We start from the raw sequence: 24546 nt of genomic DNA, 5'->3' as shown, positions 1-24546 counted from the left end.
ACAGTATAACTACATTTAAAACATTGAAAAATGCAGATTCAATGCAATTTGGCCCTTTTGTAAAATATGTACTACACTGTCACTCTATTTAGCTAATGTGAACACATGGAGCTGTTGCACTGAATTTCTATCTATGAAATAATTACAGATCAAAAGTATGTTTTGAGGTACTGCTCTTAAAATTCTATTTAGACAATGGTGTTCACATTTATCATTGTTTCCTTTTAAAATATTGCTCTAAATTTAGAAATCTGGATTTATTTTTTCAACTAGAAATATTCTATCAATGTGATTTAATTTCCAGATAGTAACTGATTTGTTGTTCACTAAAATGAATAAGCAAACATACATACACATATACCACATATGTATATATATACACATACACATGCACACACATAAATATGTAACAAAAATAGGCTCAAAAAATGAATCACTTTTATTTTCTGTGGAAAAATACCCTAATATGTGTAGGCAAAACAAAAAGAAAACACTTTCACAAGTACAGAAATGGATCCCAAATCACTGATAAAAATCATTAATTACACATTAAAGGAAAAATAATTATTATATATTATGGTTAATAGCATTAATAAGACAAGTCAGAAATTTCATTTAAGTCAGCAAATTCTCACCATCAGAAGGTGGGCACAGTCCACAAAGTATATTCATCAGTGTACTCTTTCCTGTTCCACTATGGCCAAGTAATGCAGTAATCTGTCCCTCATATATGTCAAATGACAAATCTAGTTCAGGAAAAAAAGAAGCTTCAAATGTAATTTTTATTTCACTTCAGCTATGAAAGATAATTCATAATATTTGGGTAATTTTAAAGTAAAGCAATACATTTAAAGTTATAAAGTTATCAGCATTTTTTAGAGCAGGTTCAGGAGCTTCTTTATCATAGCCAACTGTATAAACAGGGGGCCAGTGCTTGGCAGGTAAAGCCACCACTTGCAGTGCTGGCATCCCATATGGGTGCCAGTTTGAGTCTCGGCTACTCCATTTCCAATCCAGCTCTCTGCTGTAGCCTGGGAAAGCAGTAGAAGATGGTCCAAGTCCTTGGACCCCTGCACTGATGTGGGAGCTCTGGAAGAAGCTCCTGGCTCCTGGCTTTGGATTGGTGCAGCTCCAGCTATTGGGGCCAAATGAGGAGTGAACCAGCGATGGAAAACCTTTCTCTTTCTCTCTGTATCTCCTTCTCTCTCTGTGTAACTCTTTCAAATAAATAAATAAATCTTATTTAAAAATAGTATAAACAGTATGAAAGGCAAATGAAAATAATTTGTATTTGTTAATATAGTAAGATTTAGAGGGTATACTAAATATTTGGGAATTGGAATTTTCTATCTACTGACTTTTTGTGACTTTCAAGGGAATTAAAACACTGGCAAAAAATAGAAATTAACCAATAGTACAAGAATGATTAAGTAAATACTTAAAACATTTAAATCAATGAAGAAATACCACTGGATGTATATGTAAACGAATGAAGACAGGAGGTGATCTGAAATTATGAAGTAGAAATGAATTAGCCAAGAAACTAGGCAAATGGTGAAATATAAAATAAGAAGTAGTATCATATGCCAGAGCCAATCAGGGAGGTAGCAAGCAAAAATACATAACAAGTAAAAGTTACAGTATAGGAACTCAGGACATACCAAGAAACCCAAAGCAAGACCACAAACATACTTGTAATTATCTCAGGGGAGCAAAAGTTGACATACTGATAAATCATTTGTGAGTAGGTATATGCATGAGTGCACAAACACACACACACACACACACACACACTACACACATACATGCACATGTATACGTTTGTGGAAACTACTTAGTAAAGTATCTTTTTGAGGAATAATAGTAAACATCACAGTAAATTAAAAAGCAAAGTCACACTGATAACCATGCACATACAAAGTTCTATAATCCAGGCAAACACAAGATTCACTGTCTGACACATTCACTGTGTAAGAAAAAGGAAAAGTAATTAATCAACAAAAGTATCATGATTTATCCATGGTGTCTTCAAAAAGTTCATGAATATATGTGTTACGAAAAAGTATGCATGTATTTCAAAACTATTTTACATTAAAATAAATTTACCTTTCCATTCTATTTTTCCATGAACTTTTTGAAGTACCCACATATTACAAATCTTTGGATATTATGAACATACTAAGGGAAAAGGGTATCTATGAACTACTCAAGAGAAATAACTATGATGTATAAAAAGTTAAATATTTTCTTTTGAAAAAAGAAGGATCCTGTCCTCTCACTCTCTTTTTTACTGTAGTTTTAATCATTTTAAGTAGCACTCTGACCTCAGAATCACCCCTTAATGCATCCTGGTCTGGCTGAAAAGCCCATGACAGCATTTCAGGCATGGAAATCCAAGACACTGTGGCAAAAAATGTTCTACATGAAGGATCTCTGTGAGTGAGACCCCAGCAGAAAGAAGTCGTCATCAAAGTAGGATGTACTTTTCTCTGAAGGGAGGAGAGAACTTCCACCTTGCTTATGGCCTTATCTAAATAATGATGGAGTTTGTAAATTCAAAAGGCTTCCATAGCCTAGGCAGCTCATGTCAAGAGCCTCAGGTGGTCACTGATCTCTTACATGAGAGTGTTAATTGTTAAAATTAACAACAGGAGTTACTGTGCCTTAAACTTCCCATGCAGGACCTCTGTCCTCATTGAGTTGTATTATGAGATTTAACTGTAAAACTAGTTCTCAGTTTTTTGTGTGTGTTTGTATGTGCAAACTGTTGAGATCTTTACTTAGTATAGAGTTGGTCTTCTTTGTATAAAGTTAACTGAAAATGAATCTTAATGGAGAATAGAACTGGTAATGGGAGAGGGAGGAGGAAGCGTGTTGGGAGTATGGGTGGGAGTGTGGGTTTGGCAGGAAGAATCATTATATTCCTAAAGTTGTACTTATGAAATTTGTATTTCTGAAATAAAAGTTTTCTTTGGGGGAAAAAATGTTTCTTCTGCAGCACCACGACTTCCATGCACACAAGCTTAGAATCTGTCATTCTGAATACAGAAAATAGCATACCCACTGTATTCTTTTCCCCAGTAACTGTAACTCTGCAACTCAGGAAAGAAACTTGATACTCCTTTTAAAGCGACTGGAATGAGGTATCCCAGTTAAGGGTAATGATGAGGAATGTTTTCCCCTTGACATTCTTCAGCTTTGAATAACATATACTGTGAACTCTTACTTAGCTCCAATTCTAGTCTACAAAGATTATCCACCAAGAATGGCAGCAGCCATTCTAGAAATTCTCTGTTGCTCTAAGTCTAGCCCTTAGATGAGTCAATACTCTCTTTGCTGTCAACTGAAAAAAGCAATCATATCATATGCCAGGTATCACTGTCAAGTAAATGCCCAGAGGATGATTTGTGAGACAGTATTTCACTTATATGCTGATACACACAGAAAAGTTGTTTGCAGTCACTGAAGCCAGCAACTAAAAACTCAGCTCAAAAGCTAAGCATAATCCTATGGCCTTACTTTTCTTAGGAACAGTGATGGAGCTCTGATACAAAGAAGACAGATTAGTGGGGTCCAAATAATCTACAATTCAAATGCTGTCTATGATCTATCTCTAGTTAATATATATAATATTATAATCCTCTGGATTACAAGAAATGTAATTCATCATCAAGACAGATAAATTTACTTTCTTGTTTTTAATGATTTATTTGAAAGGCAGAATTAGAGAGAGAGAGAATGAGAATGAGTCTTCCATCTGCTGGTTCACTCTCCAAATGGCTGCTATGGCCCGGGTTGGGCCAGGCTGAAGCCAGGAGCTACGTCTGGGTCTCCCAAGGGGATGCAAGGGCCCAAGGACTTGGGCTATCTTCCAGTGCTTTCCCAGGTACATTAGCAGGGAGCTGGATGGGAAGTGGAGCAACCAGGACTCAGATTGGCACTCAAATGGGATGCAGCATCTTAGGCAGCAGCTTAACCCATTTCATCACAATGCCAGCCCAAGAAATTTACTTTCAAGAAATCTAGAAAGACATCAAGTCACATGCTGTGGAGTACCACCTTATCCTACTAGAATAAAGTTAAGTAGACTAATAATATCATTGTGTATTTGTGTATTCTGGTTCTGGAGATCAATGACTAACACACTGATACAATGTTAAACAACCTACAAATGTCAGGACAGCTCCCCACAACAAAGGATCATCAGGCCCAAAATGTCAGTAGTGCTGAAGTTGAGAAATCCAATGTTGGTAAAAATGACTTTTTAAAAAAAATAACTAAAATGCATACACATGCATAATAGTGAAAACAGACATAGACTTGTTCAAATAGTTGAATATTTTTCATCTTAGTTAAAAGTTACTTTTGCTTTTACAATTTTGATGTTATTACTTCTACCATAGACATTAATCACATAAATACATCTATAAGCAAGACAGAAAATTAAGGTAGAGAAGTTTGTACTTCCCACTAGCTATACAAATTAATTTTCCGTTTGTACTTTAATATTATGGACCAAATATGAGGAAAGCTACTTACTTCTCAAAGCTTCTACATTTTCACCTTTCTTTCTGTATGTCTTCTGAATACCACTGATTCTGAAAAAGAGTTCTATTTTAAGTGTTTAAAGCAACTTATTACAAGTGTATATGTTTGTTTCTATCAAGGGTGCCACTTCTAATATGAATAATAACAAATCTCCATCCTACTAAAATAATGCCAAAAGAAAGTTGACATTAATTATAAAATTATTTTAAAGATACAAAAGTGTAACAGTCATTCCATTTTAAGTGTTGCTCATTCTTTTTTTTTTTTTTTTTTTTTTTTTTTTTTTTTTTTTTACAGGCAGAGTGGACAGTGAGAGAGAGACAGAGAGAAAGGTCTTCCTTTTGCCGTTGGTTCACCCTCCAATGGCCGCCGTGGCCAGCGCACCGCACCTATCCAAAGACAGGAGCCAGGTGCTTCTCCTGGTCTCCAATGGGGTGCAGGGCCCAAGTACTTAGGCCATCCTCCACTGCACTCCCGGGCTACAGCAGAGAGCTGGCCTGGAAGAGGGGCAACCAGGACAGAATCCAGTGCCCCAACCGGGACTAGAACCCGGTGTGCCAGCGCCACTAGGCAGAGGATTAGCCTAGTGAGCTGCGGCACCAGCCGCTCATTCATTTTTTATGCCAAGCCAATTTCTAAAAAGAATCATTTAATTCAAATAATTTATGGATTTTTTTCATCACTGATTAATCAGATACATATTACATCAGTTAAAAAAGCTAAATACCAGATGCCATTTCATGCCAGCACAAATTTAAAGCTGCAAACTCTCCATAAATGTGAAGAGATTGTTCTCATTCCATTAAAGATTTTTATACAATTTTTTTAAAAAGATTTATTGATTTATCTGAAAGGCAGAATTACATTGAAACAAGGCAGAGAGAGAGAGAGAGAGAGAAAGAGGTCTTCCATCCACTGGTTCACTCCCCAGATGGTCACAATGGCTGGAGCTGTGCCGATCCAAAGCCAGGATCTTCCGGGTCTCCTACGCAGTGTGCAGGTGCCCAAGAATTTGGGCCATCTTCTACTGCTTTCCCAGACCATAGAAGAGAGCTGGATTGGAAGTGGAGCAGCGAAGGCTCGAACCAGCACCCATATGGGATGTTGGCACCACAGGTGGTGGCTTTATCCACTATCCTACAGTGCTAGCTCCTTTTATACAATTTTGTATAGAATTAATAATTTTGATAAAGAGTTTAAATTTTACCCTTGAGTAGGCACAACATATTGGTCTACCACTTACATATGAAAATTTTGAACTCCCTTGCTGAAAAGTTTTTCTTAAATTTATAAAATGCAATATAGTTCATTTTTTAACTGTCTTTTTTTTTTCTTTCTTATTAAAAAAAAAAAAAAAACAACTCTGGTGTTGTCTGATCAAACCAAGAATAGTAATGAGTTACACTGGTTCTTAAAAATCAAAGTACTACGCTAGTTTGTGTCCCAGCTGCTCCACTTCCAATCCAGCTCCAGGTATTGTTGCTTAGCAACTAAAGCTTATGTTGCCCACATCCCATATGGGCACCAGTTCAAGTCCCAATTGCTCCACTTCTGTTCCAGCTCCCTGTTAATGTGCCTGGGAAAGCAGTAGAAGATACAGCTCAAGTGCTTGGGCCCCTGTGCCCATGAAGGGAACCTGGAAGAAGCTCCAGGCTTCTGGCTTCAGATCAGCCCCAGCTCCAGCTGCTGTGGCCATTTGGGGAGTGAATCAGCAGATGAAAAACCTCTCTCTCTCTGCTTCTGCCTCTGCCTCTCTCTCTGCCTTACAAAATAAATAGATCTTTAAAAAATTAAATAATAGTTTAATTTGTCACAAAGCCTATAAAATTAACAGAGGGCTATTTAATACATTGTATAGGGGCTGGCGCTGTGGTGAGGCGGGTTAACACTCTTGCCTGCAGTGCTGGCATCCCATATGGGCACCCGTTCAAGACCCAGCTGCTCCACTTTTGATGCAGCTCTCTGCTATGGCCTGGGAAAGCAGCAGAAGATGGCCCAAGTCCTTGGGCCCCTGCGCCCACATGGAAGACCTGAAAGAAGATTCTGGCTTCGGATCAGCCAGCTCCAGCCATTGCAGTCAATTGGAGAGGGAGCCATCAGATGGAAGACACCTCTCTCTCTCTCCCCCACCCCCTCTGTCTCTCTGTCTTTCCTCTCTCTGTGTAACTCTGACATTCAAATAAATAAATCTTAAAAAAATACATTGTATAAAACAATAAAGTATGAATTGAATTACAAAATGTTCATTGTTTCATTCTAAAAACTGAGAAAAGCTTTAAACAGCTTAATTATATAAACAATGAATTGTATTACTTTTACAAATTTCCATTGAAACATAAAATTTCAAACCTACCAGCAACCTTATTCTAAATGGTTGAAAAATAAGAACTGGAATGAAAGTAGTTTTTACTAATACTATATACTTTAAAATCATGAATTGTATACCAGATCTTAGATATCATACTTAAATACATATGAGGGTACTTAAAATGTTTGTGGCAAAATGGAATTAAAAGACAAGTTTAGTTTGATTCAAAGAACTTTTGGAAGATGGCAGAATAGCAACAGGACAGTCCGGATCACATGGGGGCAAAATTAATATTTAAAAAGGGGAGAAACTACACACCTAAGATAAAGCTGTGGGAAATTCGCAATGGGAAACCTAGAAAAACAAGAGTGTTGAGGTCCATGTAGAAAGAGCAAATAAGAAAAAAACAAACAAACAAAAAAAACCGGGAGGCTTGAATCTGGGGAGAATGCAGCCCTGCAGACCAGGTGAGGGGGAATCCGCAGGCCCACAGAGCTGCAGAGAGCTGTGAGAGGGAGAGCTTGATGAAATACTTTTGAAGTTGTACTTGAGTCCCCTCGGACAGCAGAGGCAGGGGGGAGGGGGTAATAAACAAATAAGGAGGTGGTGTACCTCTCTCCCCCTCTCTTCTCCCTCCCCATTCCCCCTAACCTGCTACAGTACAGACCTACAGAAAGCCAGGAAAAGCCATTTTGTTTGTTTGTCTGTTTTGATGCAGGCAGGTGGCTGCTGCCCCTACATCTCATGTGTGCACCCAGCAATAATGGGGGTCACCTTACTCTCCACCCCAAACAGCAAGGGGTACAACAGTTCAAAAGAATCCCTTCATCTTCTATGCAAGCTGTACAGCAAGGGGAAGCCCAACCTATAGGAATCTCATACCAGCCCACGACCCACAGACCTAACCAAAGAAAAAAACCCACCCTGGGAGCTAAGCCTGAGACACTGTGTGACTAGGCTCTGGGCAACCACAGAGCATTTCCCTGCATACCTGAGCTCACTAGTTACTTATAGCAGCTCATAACAAAAAGAACTGTGCTCAGAAGAAAGATTCCACAGATGAAAGGTGCAGTTCATTAAGCAGTGCAAATGAGTGCTGAACTGTACCAGGACTAACACCGGGGTACCCCATAGCTGTGAGAAGGGCAGGCCAAGCCAACAGAGGTATCACCCTCCTGCATCCAGATAACCAGAGGAGAGCTACAAAGCGCTGTGAGGGCCTTACCTTGGATACCTGATCCACCATGGAATACTAAAAAGAGCACCCAGGCCACACCCAGGCCACACTTCTTGATATTCACTAAAAGTTCAGAAGTCCTACTAAGCCACAAAACCACAAAGCCACAAACCAAAGATAAAAGCCAGCAGACAATAAAAAAAAAAGCTACATAAATGCTGATAAACAAAGGGAGAAAGTGAAATAACAAGGAAGAAACTATGAGCACCCCAAAGGAACATTACAACACTTCCATAGTAGAAAGTGAAGATGAACAGATTGAAGATATGCCAGAAACAGAATTCAAAAAATTAACCATCAGATTACTTAGAAGCAATTAGAAGCAAATTCACGAATTAACGAAAAATTTTCCCATGATATTGTGATATTAAAGAGAAATCAGAATGAAATACCAGAAATGAAGATTCAATAGATCATATAAAAAAATGCAGTAGAAAGGCTTAACAACAGAGTAGGTGAGGCAGAAGAAAGAATATCTGAACTAGAAGACAAATTTCTGGAAATTTTAAAGTCAGACCAAAAAAGAGAAGAAATTAGAACTGCTAGAGATCTACAAGATACTATCAAATGACCCAAAATATGGGTCCTAGGAGTTCATGAAGGCATAGAAAGGGAGAAAAGATTAAAAGGCCCTTTTAATGAAGTAATAACAGAAAACTCCCCCAATTTAAAGAAGGGGTCATCTAAATACAAGAAACACACAAAACTCCCAATAAACACAACCAGAAAGATCTTCACCATGACACATTGTGGTAAAACTCTCTACAAAAAAACATAAAGAAATGATTCGAAAATGTTCATGACAGAAATGCCAGATCACATTCAGAGGAAAACCAATTAAGATACAGTGGACTTCTCATCAGAACCTACAGGCTATGAGAGAATGGAGAGATGTATTCCAAGTCCGTAGAGAAAAAAACTGTCAACCCAGAATACTGTACCCTGCATGCAAAGGTCTCATTTATGGATGAAGATGAAATAAAGATCTTCCATAACAAACAGAAATTGAAAGAATTTGGAGCTACCGGCCTAGCCTGAAAAATGATGCTCAAGGATGTGCTGCACACAGAAACATAGAAACAGGAACATCACCACAAAGCAAAGTGAAGGCAGAAAATCGTCCAGTAAAAGAACAAAGGAAATCCAGCCGGCGCCACGGCTCACTAGGCTAATCCTCTGCCTTGCGGCGCCGGCACACCGGGTTCTAGTCCTGGTCGGGGCGCCGTATTCTGTCCCGGTTGCCCCTCTTCCAGGCCAGCTCTCTGCTGTGGCCCGGGAGTGCAGTGGATGATGGTCCAAGTGCTTGGGCCCTGCACCCCATGGGAGACCAGGAGAAGCACCTGGCTCCTGCCATCGCATCAGTGCGGTGCGCCGGCCGCAGCAGCCATTGGAGGGTGAACCAACGGCAAAAGGAAGACCTTTCTTTGTGTCTCTCTCTCTCTCACTGTCCACTCTGCCTGTCAAAAAAAAAAAAAAAAAAAAAAGGAAATCCAAAGTAAACAAATAGGACTTTTATGGAAAAATGGTAGGACAAAGTTGTTAATTAACAATACTCACCTTGAATGTAACTGGCTTCAACTTCCCAGTTAAAAGACACAAACTGGCTCAATGGATTAAAAACACAACTCATCTACTTGCTGCCTACAAGAAATATATCTCACCAACGATACTTGCAGACTGAAAGTGAAAGGATAGAAAAAGATAATCCATGCTAACAGAAACCAAAAGAGTTGGTGTAGCCATCCTAAAATCAGACAAAATAGATTTTTACACAAAAACTGTTAAAAGGAACAAAGAGGGACACTATGTAATGATTAAAGGATCAATTCAACAGGAAGATTACAAATATATATATACCTAATTATAGGGCACCTGGCTATTTCAAAGAAATGTTAATGAATTTAAAGAGAGACATAGACTCAAATACAATAATAAAGGGGGACGTCAATATCCCACTTGCAGCAATGGACAGATCAACCAGACAGAAAGCCAGCAAGGAAACAACAGAGGTAATCAACATATAGAATAAATGGACCTAACAGATATCTACAGAGCTTTCCATCCTACAGCCACAGAATACACATTCTTCTCACCAGTACATGGAACCTTATCTAGGATTGACTACATGTTAGGCCATAAAGCAAGTCTCAGCAAATTCAAAAAAAATCAAAATCATACCATGCATCTTCTCTGACCAAAATGGATTGAAGCTGGTAATCAGTAATTCAAGAATCCCTAGAACATATGCAAACACATGAAGACTGAAAAACATGCTCCTAAATGAACAGTGAGTCATAGAAGAAATCAAAAGAGAAATAAAAAAATTTGTGGAAACAAATGAAGATAACAATACAACAGATCAAAAGTCATGAAATACAGAAAAAAATGTTAAGGGAAAAGTTTATAGCAACTGGAGCCTACATCAAGAAATTGGAAAGGCACCAAATAAATGAGTTATCAATGCATCTCAAGGACCTAAAAAAACAACAGCAAACCAAACCCAAAACTAGTAAGAGAAAATAAATAATTAAAATTAGAGAAGAAATCAACAAAATTGAAACCAACAGAACAACACAAAAGATTAGCAAAATGAAGAGCTGGTTTTTTGGAAAAAATATATAAAACTGACATATCATTGCCCCAACTAACCAAAAAAGGAGGGAGAAGACTCAAATTAGTAAAATCAGAGATGAAAAAGGAAATGTAACAACAGACAACACAGAAATAAAAAGAATCATCAGAAATTACTACAAAGAGCTATACGCCAATGAAACAGGAAACCTAGAAGAAATGGACAGATTCCTGGATACATGTGACCTATCTAAAATGAGCCATGAAGACAGAAAACCTAAACAGACTAATAACCAAGACAGAACTTGAATCACTAATAAAGACCCTCCCACCAAAGAAATGCCCAGGACTGGATTGCTTCACTGCTGAACTCTATAAGATATTTAAAGAATTAACTCCAATTCTTTTCAAGCTATTCAAAATAATCAAAAGGGAAAAAAATCCTCCCAAATTCTTTCTTTCAAGCCAGCATCACCTTAATTCCTAAATATAAAAAAAATACAACAGAGAAAGAAACTACATACCAATCTCTCTGAAGAAAATAAAAGCAAAAATAAACAAAATAGGTGGAGCCCACAGTTTGGGACACCAGCGGCAGACTCAACACACCAGCGCTGGAACGCGAGGTGAGCCGAACCTCAATAGCCCGAGACACCGGCAGGCAAGCGGAGAGAGGAGACTAGAGGGAACGACCCCGGGGGGGGGGGGTGGGGAGGAAAAAAAAAAAGGTGACTGGTACGGACACGGGTTTCTCTCTCTCCGCTCACCTCTCAAGGGCGAGCAAGACAAAGAGCAGGCGCCATCTTGGACATACGTCATAAGCAGAGCGACCTCAGGTCTGCACCAGCCCTGAGCCTAGCAGAAAAACCTGACTCTGGGCGGGGCAAATTAACAGGAGATTAGGACCTAGTAAATTTGTGGTGCTACTGAACTGAGACTGTGAAAAAAGAGACGGTGGGGGAGAGAACTCACGGAATTCACGTGAGCACTCTCCAGAGACGCTACAATTCCGTAACTTTGGCAACCCAGTGGGAGACTGAAGGAGAATTTGAGCCCACTCTGAGGGCCGAACAGATTCCCTGTGTGGTCCTTGGGAAAGAGCTTCTGATCTCTGGCTCCTGTGGGTATATCATTTGCCTGCTAACTACCTCCAACTTCGTTCAGCTGTGCAGAATAACTTCCCTTTTGAATCAAAAAAAAAAAAAAAAAAAAAGAGAGAGAGAGAGAGAGAGGTTTACCACGCCTAACCTGGGAGTGTCACCTTTGGCACACCAAACAGAGCTCTCAGGCCACACCCATCTCAAGCCCTAAGGCTCCATCAAAAACAGATAGTCCACTTAATCTAGAGTCATAGTATAACAAGAAAAAGCACCACAGTGAAGAAACCAAATATCTCCAATATGACAAATAACAAACGCAAAAACCAAGATAATAAAAACAAGGAAGTCACCATGAAGCCCTCAAATGAAAAAGACACCCCAATTCAAGATTATGAGGATGATGACATAGAAGAAATGCAAGAAGCAGATCTCAAAAAATTGATAAGAACATTAAGAAGTTCTCAAAAACAAATTCTTGAACTACAGAAATCCTTAATGGACAAGATAGAAAATCTCTCTCGTGAAAATGAAATATTAAGGAGGAATCAAAATGAAACGAAACAACTAGTACAACAGGAAACTGGGATAGTGACTGAAGTGAAGAATTCAACAGATCAAATGAAAAACACAATAGAGAGCCTTACAAACAGAATGGGTGAAGCAGAAGAGAGAATATCGGAATTAGAAGACAGAGAACAGGAAAGGATACAGTCAGACCAAAGAAAAGAAGAGGAAATTAGGAATCTAAAACATATTGTCGGGAATCTTCAGGATACTATTAAAAAACCCAACATTCGGGTTCTAGGAGTTCCTGAAGGCATGGAGAGGGAGAAAGGATTAGAAGGCCTTTTTAGTGAGATATTAGCAGAAAATTTCCCAGGTTTGGAGAAGGACAGAGAAATCCTAGTACAGGAAGCCCACAGAACCCCTAATAAACACGACCAAAAGAGATCCTCACCACGACACGTTGTAATTAAACTCTCCACAGTGAAACATAAAGAAAAGATCCTAAAATGTGCAAGAGAGAAACGTCAGATTACTCTCAGAGGATCTCCAATCAGACTCACAGCTGACTTCTCATCAGAAACTCTACAAGCTAGGAGGGAATGGCGAGATATAGCCCAGGTACTAAGAGAGAAAAACTGCCAGCCCAGAATATTATATCCTGCAAAGCTATCATTTGTGAATGAAGGTGAAATAAAGACTTTTCATAGCAAACAGAAATTGAAAGAATTTGTTGCCACTCGTCCAGCCCTGCAACAGATGCTTAAAGATGTGTTACACACAGAAACACAGAAACACGGTCATCAATATGAAAGAAGGTAAAGGAAGGAAACCAAGGAAGAAAAGCTCACAGCAAAAGATCACAGGGAATTCAAAGCATATATTAGAACTTATCTTTGGCAAATGGCAGGGCGAAGTTACCACTTATCATTAGTCACATTGAACGTGAATGGCCTGAACTGTCCAGTTAAAAGACACCAATTGGCTGATTGGGTTAAGGAACAAAACCCATCTATTTGCTGCTTACAAGAAACACATCTTTCCAACAAAGATCCATACAGACTGAAAGTGAAAGGCTGGAAAAAGATATACCATGCCAACAGAAATGAAAAAAGAGCAGGCGTAGCCATCTTAATTTCAGACAACATAAACTTTACCACAAAAACCGTTAAGAGAGACAAAGAGGGACACTACATAATGATTAAGGGATCAATTCAACAGGAAGATATAACAATTATCAATGTATATGCACCTAACTACAGGGCACCGGTTTATCTAAAAGATTTGTTAACAGACTTAAAGGGAGACTTAGACCCCAATACAATAGTACTGGGGGACTTCAATACTCCACTCTCAGAAATAGACAGATTAATAGGACAGAAGATCAACAAGGATACAGTAGATTTAAACGACACTATAGCCCAAATGGATCTAACAGATATATACAGAACTTTCAATCCTACAGCTAAAGACTTTACATTCTTCTCAGCAGTACATGGAACCTTCTCTAAGATTGACCACATACTAGGCCATAAAGCAAGTCTCAGCAAATTCAAAAGAATTAGAATCATACCATGCAGCTTCTCAGACCATAAAGGAATGAAGTTGGAAATTAGCAACTCAGGAATCCCTAGAGCATACGCAAACACATGGAGATTGAACAACATGCTCCTGAATGAACAATGGGTCATAGAAGAAATCAAAAGAGAAATCAAAAACTTTCTGGAAGTAAATGAGGAGAACAGCACAACATACCAAAACTTATGGGATGCAGCAAAAGCAGTGTTAAGAGGAAAGTTTATATCAATAGGTGCCTACATCAAGAAATTGGAAAGGCACCAAATAGATGAGCTTTCAATTCACCTCAAGGATCTAGAAAACCTACAGCAAAACAGACCCAAATCTAGTAGGAGAAGAGAAATAATTAAAATCAGAGAAGAAATCAACAGGATTGAATCCAGAAAAACATTACAAAAAATCAGCCAAACGAGGAGCTGGTTTTTTGAAAAAATAAACAAAATTGACACCCCATTGGCCCAACTAACTAAAAAAAGAAGAGAAAAGACCCAAATCAATAAAATCAGAGATGAAAAAGGAAACGTAACAACAGACACCACAGAAATAAAAAGAATCATCAGAAATTACTACAAGGACTTGTATGCCAGCAAACAGGGAAACCTATCAGAAATGGATAGATTCCTGGACACATGCAACCTACCTAAATTGAACCAGGAAGACATCGAAAACCTAAACAGACCCATAACTGAGACAGAAATTGAAACAGTAATAAAGGCCCTCCCAACAAAGAAAAGCCCAGGACCAGATGGATTCACTGCTGAATTCTACCAGACATTTAAAGAAGAACTAACTCCAATTCTTCTCAAACTATTCAGAACAATCGAAGAAGAGGGAATCCTCCCAAATTCTTTCTATGAAGCCAGCATCACCTTAATTCCTAAGCCGGAAAAAGATGCAGCACTGAAAGAGAATTACAGACCAATATCCCTGATGAACATAGATGCAAAAATCCTCAATAAAATTCTCGCCAATAGAATGCAACAACACATCAGAAAGATCATCCACCCAGACCAAGTGGGATTTATCCCTGGTATGCAGGGATGGTTTAATGTGCGCAAGACAATCAATGTGATACACCACATTAACAGAAAGCAGAAGAAAAACCATATGATTATCTCAATAGATGCCGAGAAAGCATTTGATAAAATACAACACCCGTTCATGATGAAAACTCTAAGCAAACTGGGTTTGGAAGGAACATTCCTCAATACAATCAAAGCAATCTATGAAAAACCCACAGCCAACATCCTATTGAATGGGGAAAAGTTGGAAGCATTTCCACTGAGATCTGGGACCAGACAGGGATGTCCACTCTCACCACTGCTATTCAATATAGTTCTGGAGGTTCTAGCCAGAGCTATTAGACAAGAAAAAGAAATTAAAGGGATACAAATTGGGAAGGAAGAACTCAAACTATCCCTCTTTGCAGATGATATGATTCTTTATTTAGGGGACCCAAAGAACTCTACTAAGAGACTATTGGAACTCATAGAAGATTTTGGCAAAGTAGCAGGGTATAAAATCAATGCACAAAAATCAACAGCCTTTGTATACACAGACAATGCCATGGCTGAGGAAGAACTTCTAAGATCAATCCGATTCACAATAGCTACAAAAACAATCAAATACCTTGGAATAAACTTAACCAAGGACGTTAAAGATCTCTACGATGAAAATTACAAAACCTTAAAGAAAGAAGTAGAAGAGGATACCAAGAAATGGAAAAATCTTCCATGCTCATGGATTGGAAGAATCAATATCATCAAAATGTCCATTCTCCCAAAAGCAATTTATAAATTCAATGCAATACCAATCAAGATACCGAAGACCTTCTTCTCAGATCTGGAAAAATTGGTGCTGAAATTTATATGGAGGCACAAGAGACCTCGAATAGCTAAAGCAATCTTGTACAACAAAAACAAAGCCGGAGGCATCACAATACCAGATTTCAGGACATACTACAGGGCAGTTGTAATCAAAACAGCATGGTACTGGTACAGAAACAGATGGATAGACCAATGGAACAGAATTGAAACACCAGATCAACCCAAACATCTACAGCCAACTTATATTTGATCAAGGATCTAAAACCAATTCCTGGAGCAAGGATAGTCTATTCAATAAATGGTGCTGGGAAAATTGGATTTCCACGTGCAGAAGCATGAAGCAAGACCCCTACCTTACACCTTACACAAAAATCCACTCAACATGGATTAAAGACCTAAATCTACGACCTGACACCATCAAGTTACTAGAGAACATTGGAGAAACCCTTCAAGATATTGGCACAGGTAAAGAGTTTCTGGAAAAGACCCGGGAGGCACAGGCAGTCAAAGCCAAAATTAACTATTGGGATTGCATCAAATTGAGAAGTTTCTGTACTGCAAAAGAAACAGTCAGGAGAGTGAAGAGACAACCGACAGAATGGGAAAAAATATTTGCAAACTATGCAACAGATAAAGGGTTAATAACCAGAATCTACAAAGAGATCAAGAAACTCCACAAAAACAAAACCAACAACCCACTTAAGAGATGGGCCAAGAACCTCAATAGACATTTTTCAAAAGAGGAAATCCAAATGGCCAACAGGCACATGAAAAAATGTTCAAGGTCATTAGTAATCAGGGAAATGCAAATCAAAACCACAATGAGGTTTCACCTCACCCTGGTTAGAATGGCTCACATTCAGAAATCTACCAACAACAGATGCTGGCAAGGATGTGGGGAAAAAGGGACACTAACCCACTGTTGGTGGGAATGCAAACTGGTCAAGCCACTATGGAAGTCAGTCTGGAGATTCCTCAGAAACCTGAAGATAACCCTACCGTTCGACCCAGCCATCCCACTCCTTGGAATTTACCCAAAGGAATTTAAATTGGCAAACAAAAAAGCGGTCTGCACCCTAATGTTTATTGCAGCACAATTCACAATAGCTAAGACCTGGAACCGACCTAAATGCCCATCAACGGTAGACTGGATAAAGAAATTATGGGATATGTACTCTTTAGAATACTATACCGCAGTAAGAAACAATGAAATCCAGTCATTTGCAACAAAATGGAGGAATCTGGAACACATCATGCTGAGTGAAATAAGCCAGTCCCAAAGGGACAAATACCATATGTTCTCCCTGATCAGTGACAACTGACTGAACACCAAAAAGGAAACCTCCTGAAGTGAAATGGACACTATGGGAAACGGTGACTTGATCAGCATAGCCCTGACTGTTAATGAACAACTTAATACATTATCCCTCTTAGTAGTTTTTTTTGTCTGCTCTACTTAATACGACTGGTTTAATTCTGTAATTAATACACAGTTATTCTTAAGTGTTAAAAATTAACTGAAATGTGATCCCTGTTAAACATAAGAGTGGGAATAAGAGAGGGAAGAGATGTATAATTTGGGACATGCTCAAGCTGACTTGCCCCAAATGGTAGAGTTAAAAACATACCAGGGGATTCCAATTCAATCCCATCAAGGTGGCATGTACCAATGCCATCTCACTATTCCAAGTGATCAATTTCAGTTCACAATTGATCATAATGAAAGGACTAAGAGTCAAAGGGAGCACATAAACAAGTCTAGTACCTGCTAACACTAACCGATGGAATAAATAAAGGGGAGAGTGATCCAACATGGGAAGTGAGATACTCAGCAGACTCATAGAATGGCAGATGTCCTAAATAGCACTCTGGCCTCAGAATCAGCCCTAAAGGCATTCGGATCTGGCTGAAAAGCCCATGAGAGTATTTCAGGCATGGAAAGCCAAGACACTCTGGCAAAAGATCTCTGCGAGTGAGATCCCAGTGGAAAGAACAGGTCTTCAAAGAAGGAGGTACCTTTCTCTGAAGGGAGGAGAGAACCTCCACTTTGACTATGACCTTGTCTAAACAAGATAAGAATCAGAGAACTCAGAGGGCTTTCATAGCCTTGGAAACTCATGACTGGTGCATAGGGAGACTACTGATGCCATAGACAGGAGTGTCAATTGGTAAAGTCAACAACAGGAGTCACTGTGCACTTACTCCTCATGTAGGATCTCTGTCCTTAATATGCTGTACATTGAGATTTAATGCTATAACGAGTACTCAAACAATGTATTTCACTTTGTGTTTCTATGGGGGTGCAAACTGTTGAAATCTTTACTTAATGTATACTAAACTGATCCTCTGTAAAAAAAAAAAAAAAAAAAAAAAGAAAGAAAAAAGAAATTATCAACTCCCAACTTGACTCTCCTCTCACTGGGATTAAACATGACAATAGGTCTGATCTGATTTCATCATCATTTAAAAAAAATCATCTATTATTTTTCACTTTATGTTTCTGTGTGAGAGCAAACTGTTGAAACCCTTACTTAATGTATACTAAGCTGATCTTCTGTATATTAAGATAATCGAAAATGAATCTTGATGTGAATGGAGGGGAGAGGGAGTGGGAAAGGGGAGGGTAGTGGGTGGGAGGGACGGTATGTGGGGGAAGCCATTGTAATCCATAAATCGTACTTTGGAAATTTATATTCATTAAATAAAAGTTAAAAAAAAAAGAAAAAAAATAAAATAAACAAAATACTAGCCAATCGAATCCAGCAACACATCAGAAAGATCATTCACCTGGACCAAGTGGGACTTATCCATGCTACGCAGGGATGGTTCAATATTTGCAAATCAAATGTTGAAACTGAGTAACAAAAGCCATATGATTATCTCAATAGATGCAGAGAAAGCTTGACAAAATACAATACCCTTTTATGATGAAAACTTCAAGCAAACTGGGAGTAGAGGGAACATTTCTCAACACAATCAAGGCAATTTATGACAAACCCATGACCAGCATCCTATTGAATGGGGAAAAGTTGGAAGCAATCCCACTGAGAACTGGAACCAGACAAGGTTCCCACTCTCATCACTGCTGTTCACATAGTCCTGGAAGTTTTAGCCAGAGCCGTCAGACAAGTCAAAGAAATCAAAGGGATACAAATAGGGAAGCAAGAAGTCAAACTATCTCTATTTGCAGATTACATGATTCTTTATTTGAGGGATCCAAAGAACTGCACTAAGAGACTACTGGAACTCATAGAAGAGTATGGAAATGTAGCAGGATATAAAATCAACACACAAAAATCAACAGCTTTTGTATACACAGACAATGCCATGGCTGAGCAAAAGCTTCTAAGATCAATCCCATTCACAACAGCTACAAAAAAAAAATCTTAGGATTATTTAACCAAGGATGCCAAAGATCTCTATGATGAGAATTATAAAACATTAAAGAAATTGAAGAAGATACAAAAAAAAGTAAAAATCTTCCATGTTCATGGACTGGAAGAATCAATATCATCAAAATGTTCATTCTACAAAAAGCAATTCAGATTCAAAGCAATACCCATCAAAATACCAAAGACAATCTTCTCAGACCTAGAAAAAATGATGTTGAAATTCATATGGAAACAGGACACCCGAATAGCTAAAGCAATCTTATATAATAAAAACAAAGCTGGAGGCATCATAATATCTGATTTCAAGACATACTACAGGGTAGTTATAATCAAAACAGCCTGGTACTGGTACTGGTACAAAAACAAATAGATAGACCAATGAAACAGATAGAAATGCCCAGAATCAATCTAAGCATATACAACCAGCTTATCTTTGACAAAGGAAATAAAAATCAATTCCTGAAGCAAGGACAGTCTCTTCAACAAATGGTGCTGGGAAAACTGGATCTCCACATGCAAAAGCCTGAAGCAAGACCTCTGCCTGACACTTTTCATCAAAATCTAATACCTAAATCTATGATCCGACAACATCAAATTATTAAAGAACATTGGGGAAACCCTACAAGACACTGGCATACACAAAGAGTTCTTGTAAATACCCCAGGCACAGGCAATCAAAGCCAAAATCAACAAATGGGATTACATCAAATTGAGAAGCTTCTGCACTGCAAAAGAAACAATCAGCAAGGTGATGAGACAACTGACAGAATGGGAGAAAATATTTGCAAACTATGTAACTGATAAAGGATAAAGGATTAATAACCAGAATATATAAAGAAATCAAGAAACTAAACTAAACAAAAAATCTCAATAAGAAATGGGCAAAGGACTTAAATTGACATTTTTCAAAAGAGGAAATCTAAATGGCCAACAGACACATGAAAAAATGCTCAAGATCACCATGCATCAAAGAAATGCAGATTATTGGGGGGAGGGGGGGAGCCAATGTAGTCCATAAGCTGTACTTTGGAAATCTATATTCATTAAATAAAAGTTAAAAAAAAAAAAAGAAATGCAGATCAAAACCACAATAATGTTTCACCTCACCCCCATTAGACTACTTTTCATACAGAAATCAACAAATAACAAAGACTGGTGAGGATTTGAGGGAAAAGGTACCCTAATCCACTGTGGTGGGAATGTAAACTGGTAAAGCAACTATGGAAGTCAGTGTGGTGATACCTCAGAGGTTTGAATACAGACCTATCATAGGACCCAGTCATCCCACTCCTGGGAATCTACTCAAGGGAAATGAAATCAGCATATAAAAGAGCTATCTGTACCTCCGTGTTTATCAGACCTGAATTCACAATAGAAAAGACATGGAATCAATCCAAATGCCCATCAAAGAAGATTGGATAATGAAATAATGGGATATGTACACCATGGAATACTACACAGCAGTAAAAAACAACAACAACAACAACAACAACAACAAAAAGTCCAGTCACTTGCAACAAAATGGATGCAACTGGAAAACATCATACTTAGTGAAATAAGCTAGTCCCAAAGGGACAAATTCTGTATGTTATCCCTGACCTGTGATAACTACTACTGTACCTAAAAGGCAACATGTAGAAATGGACACTTTGAGAAGCAATGACTTTGAACAACCCTTCTGTTGACTGTTGAGGAACAGCTTTTTATTCTAAATTTTTGTTTTTCTTTTCTTTTCCTTTATAATATTTTCCTTATCTTTTTTCTTTCATACTAATCATCGAACTCTTTACTTAACATAGAGTTAACCATATATGTAGAAAGTTAATTGAAAATAGATCTTAGTAAACAATAAGAGTGAGAATAAGAAAGGGAAGAGGAAGGGGGTTGAGAATATAGGTGGGAAGGCAGGCACAGTGGGAAGAATTACCAAGATAATGAAGTTGTAATTGTGAAAATATATTAAGTTTGTAACTGCAATGCAGTATAGTCCTGCATAAACTCCTAGACTTAACTTTTAAGGGTACAGCTTGACAACTTAACATGGGACCCCAAATTCCCATAAGCTGGCAGGTAAAAAGAGAAGCTTAAGTGTTACAGAGATCAAATGGATAGGATTAAATGGTAAAGTGACCATATAGACAGGATCAAGTGTTAAAGTGATCATATAAATAGGACAAACAGTTTGGAAATAATAATAAACAGAAATAAAAAGGAGTCAAGGCTCCAACACGGAGCGCTGCATGGGAAGCAGTCCATGCAGCAGACTCCTAGAATATTTGCTTTAAGTAGCACTCTGACCTCAGAATCAGCCCTTAAGGCATTCTGATCTAGCTGAAAAGCCCAGGAGAGCATTTCAGGGATGGAAAGCCAAGACACTCTGGCAAAAATGTTCTACATAAAGGACCTCTGTGGTGAGACACCAGTAGAAAGAAGTAGCCACCAAAGAAAGATGTACTTTCTCTGAAGGGAGGAGAGAACTTCCATTTTGCCTACAGCCTTGTTGAGCTAGTGGATCCAAAAGGTTTCCACAGCTGAGGCAGCTCATATCAAGAACCTTGGGTGATCACTGATGTCATTCATAAGAATGTTATTTGTTAAAAAACAAGAGTCACTGTGTACTAACTTCCCATGCAACTTCTATTGCCAAAGAGTTTTATCATGAGACTTAATAGTAAAACTTGTTCTCAAGAATCACTTCCTTTGAGTGTATTAATGGAGGATATTATTATATCTCATAAGTTACAGTTATGTCTAAAAGCTGATAAAAGATATATCATCCTTGGGTACTTCTTTAAAGATAATTAAGTTTCTAAAAGAAAAAAAGGGAAAGGAAGGAAAGAAGGGAAAAGAAGGGAGAGGGAGTGAAATCACCTTCAAGAAGCAATAACAGGCCGGCGCCGCGGCTCACTAGGCTAATCCTCCGCCTGCGGCACTGGCACACCGGGTTCTAGTCCCAGTTGGGGCGCCAGATTCTGTCCCAGTTGCCCCTCTTCCAGGCCAGCTCTCTGCTGTGGCCAGGGAGTGCAGTGGAGGATGGCCCAAGTGCTTGGGCCCTGCACCCCATGGGAGACCAGGATAAGCACCTGGCTCCTGCCATCGGATCAGCGCGGTGCGCCGGTTGCAGCCTGCCGGCCACGGCGGCCATTGGAGGGTGAACCAACGGCAAAGGAAGACCTTTCTCTCTGTCTCTCTCTCTCACTGTCCACTCTGCCTGTCAAAAAAATAAAAAAAAAATTTTAAAAATTAAAAAAATATTAAAAAAAAAAGCAATAACAGCCCTTGTCTAGACTGTTGAGGAACAGTTTTCTTAGTTTTTTTATTTTATTCTTTCCCTTCCTTCCTGCTCCCCTCCCTCCTTTCCTTCCGTTCTTTTTCTTTCTTGGACTAAACAGGAGAGGGAGGAGGAAGGGCAGTGGGAGAATGGGTGGGAGGGCAGGTACAGTGGGAAGAATTACTATGTTCCTAATGTTGTATTTATGAGATAAATACAAATAAAAAAAGAACTTTTGAATTTCATACATTGATTTTTTCATAATTCTCATTTTCCATGAACTTTCTAAAGAACTCTTATATTTAAAAGATAAAATTTAAAAGTGGAAGGTTCCATTAGCAGTTATTTATTATACCTAAGCTGCCAAAGATTGAATCATACCTTATGGCTTCTTTTCCGATAAATTCTGATGAAACAGGTTCAACTATTTCACTGAAACTAATGTTCCCATTAACATTGCCCTCTGATAACTCTTTATAATTTCTTTTGTTCTTTGACCAATACGATGGCTTCAGAAAATACAAAGATGATCTCCGTAAGCCAAATTCCCCTGAAAAATAAAAAAATTTAAAAATGAGTTATTACAAGTTATTTCTGAAAACTGACCTTTAAATTATAAATGCAAGAAATTAACTGTTCATTTATTTAATTTTAATTAAAATTTAAAAACCACATGGTGCTACCAGTTACCATATAAGGCAGACATAATACAAACAAAAGTAATAAGGAACTCAAGGGGAAAGGGAAAGAAGGTAGTTGATATTCAATTTACTATTGAATCCATAGGAGGTTACCTACAGATGAATGATAGCAAATGGTGCAGATGGCAAGAATTAGAAAATTACATCATAGTTTTGTCTCCTAAAATAATAAAATACCTTAATTAAGAAAGATTCACATAGGAAAGGATCAAGTTAAAAAGTTCAGCTGGGGACTTAAAGCTTTCAAAACAAACTACTCTTTTTTTTTTATACATTCTCCCAAGGTTCACTAGTAACTAAGGCTTAAGGTACAAAATAAATTATTTAATATCAAATTAAAGTTCTAACAGTGAACATGACTCAGGGTATTCTGGTGAAAAAAAAAAATGAGTTGACTAGTCTGGGAAAAACAGCCTTAAAATCTTTAAAGTAAATTCCAATAATTCTTGCATACCTGGAATGACCTGATCAAGATATACAGCCAAGAGGGCATAGAATATACTATTAAGTGCTAGCATAATAATAGTAATAACTAGAGGATATGGGCCTTCAGTTAAATTAGAAAATGAAGCACCTTCATTGAAATCTTCTAAATGCATGACCTGGAAAATAAAAACACCAACATTATTATATAAAAATGACAAAATAAGCAAAAGCTAATACTACTTATAGCTACTCATAGATCTAGAGTGTCAGTCACCAAACTGGGCCTTTAACACATTAAATAGTATATCGAATTAATAACATGAATTTATAAGGAAAACAATAAAGATTTTACCAAAACCTAAGCTAACTACAATTCTTTTCAATCATGTTTTTAATGCTAGGCTTCTGAAACTGAAGTACATGCACTCCTATGTTATTTTATTCTAATGCATTGCCTATCAAATGAAACAAAGATAAAGTGTAATGTTAACAGTAGTAATGCAGGGGTCAGCGCTGCAGTGCCAGCATCCCATATGGCGCCGGTTCGAGTCCCCGCTGCTCCACTTCTCATCCAGCTCTCTGCTATGGCCTGAGAAAGCAGCAGAAGATGGCCCAGATGTTTCACTCCACAGATGGCCACAATGGCCGGAGCTGTGCCAATCCGAATCCAGGAGCCAGGAGCTTCTTTCTGGTCTCCCATGTAGGTGCAGGAGCCCAAGTACTTGGGCCATCTTCTTTATTAGTATGGACTAATAAAAATCAAATTTATAAATCTAAGTACTACACAGATGAATGATTATCCCATGAAACTTATACCAACAAAATCTACTTATTTCACAACTACACTCATAATAAAATTGTTCTACTTCATATAGAATTTCCTGGCACTTTACTGAGATGAATTTAAAAGTGGCAGCAATGTAAATAAGCCATAGAGCAATCTGGATTGACACTTAAACCAGTGTCTTATACCAGAGTTACTGCAGTCGAATAAATTATTGAGATATATAAAGCAAGAGGTGAAGAACTTATAAGCAGAATATTTAACTAGAAACTTACAATTGAACAAAGGAAACTAGTTCTA

The 24546-nt window shown here is 38.2% G+C and overlaps 1 protein-coding gene across 14 annotated transcripts in view; it reads right to left on the bottom strand.

Moving 5' to 3' along the window:
• The window catches only part of ABCA5 (ATP binding cassette subfamily A member 5), a 151137-nt gene that overhangs the window by 52101 nt on the left and 74490 nt on the right, over positions 1–24546 (bottom strand). For all 14 annotated transcript variants that reach the window (XR_016223493.1, XR_016223494.1, XR_016223492.1 and 11 more), the window contains 4 exons: positions 23491–23638; positions 22717–22885; positions 4540–4598; positions 636–746 (listed from right to left, as the gene is read on the bottom strand). Coding sequence is in view for 9 of the 14 variants with exons in the window: in XM_089316712.1 (XP_089172838.1) it covers positions 636–746; positions 4540–4598; positions 22717–22885; positions 23491–23638 (487 nt within the window). In the remaining 5 variants the exon portion in view is untranslated. The remainder of the gene's footprint in view (positions 1–635; positions 747–4539; positions 4599–22716; positions 22886–23490; positions 23639–24546) is intronic.

Source organism: Oryctolagus cuniculus, chromosome 17 (genome assembly GCF_051225735.1).
Source record: "Oryctolagus cuniculus isolate XC-2025 breed Fujian yellow rabbit chromosome 17, ASM5122573v1, whole genome shotgun sequence".
Classification (NCBI taxonomy): Eukaryota; Metazoa; Chordata; class Mammalia; order Lagomorpha; family Leporidae; genus Oryctolagus; species Oryctolagus cuniculus.
This window is presented reverse-complemented; position numbering and strand designations above follow the sequence as displayed.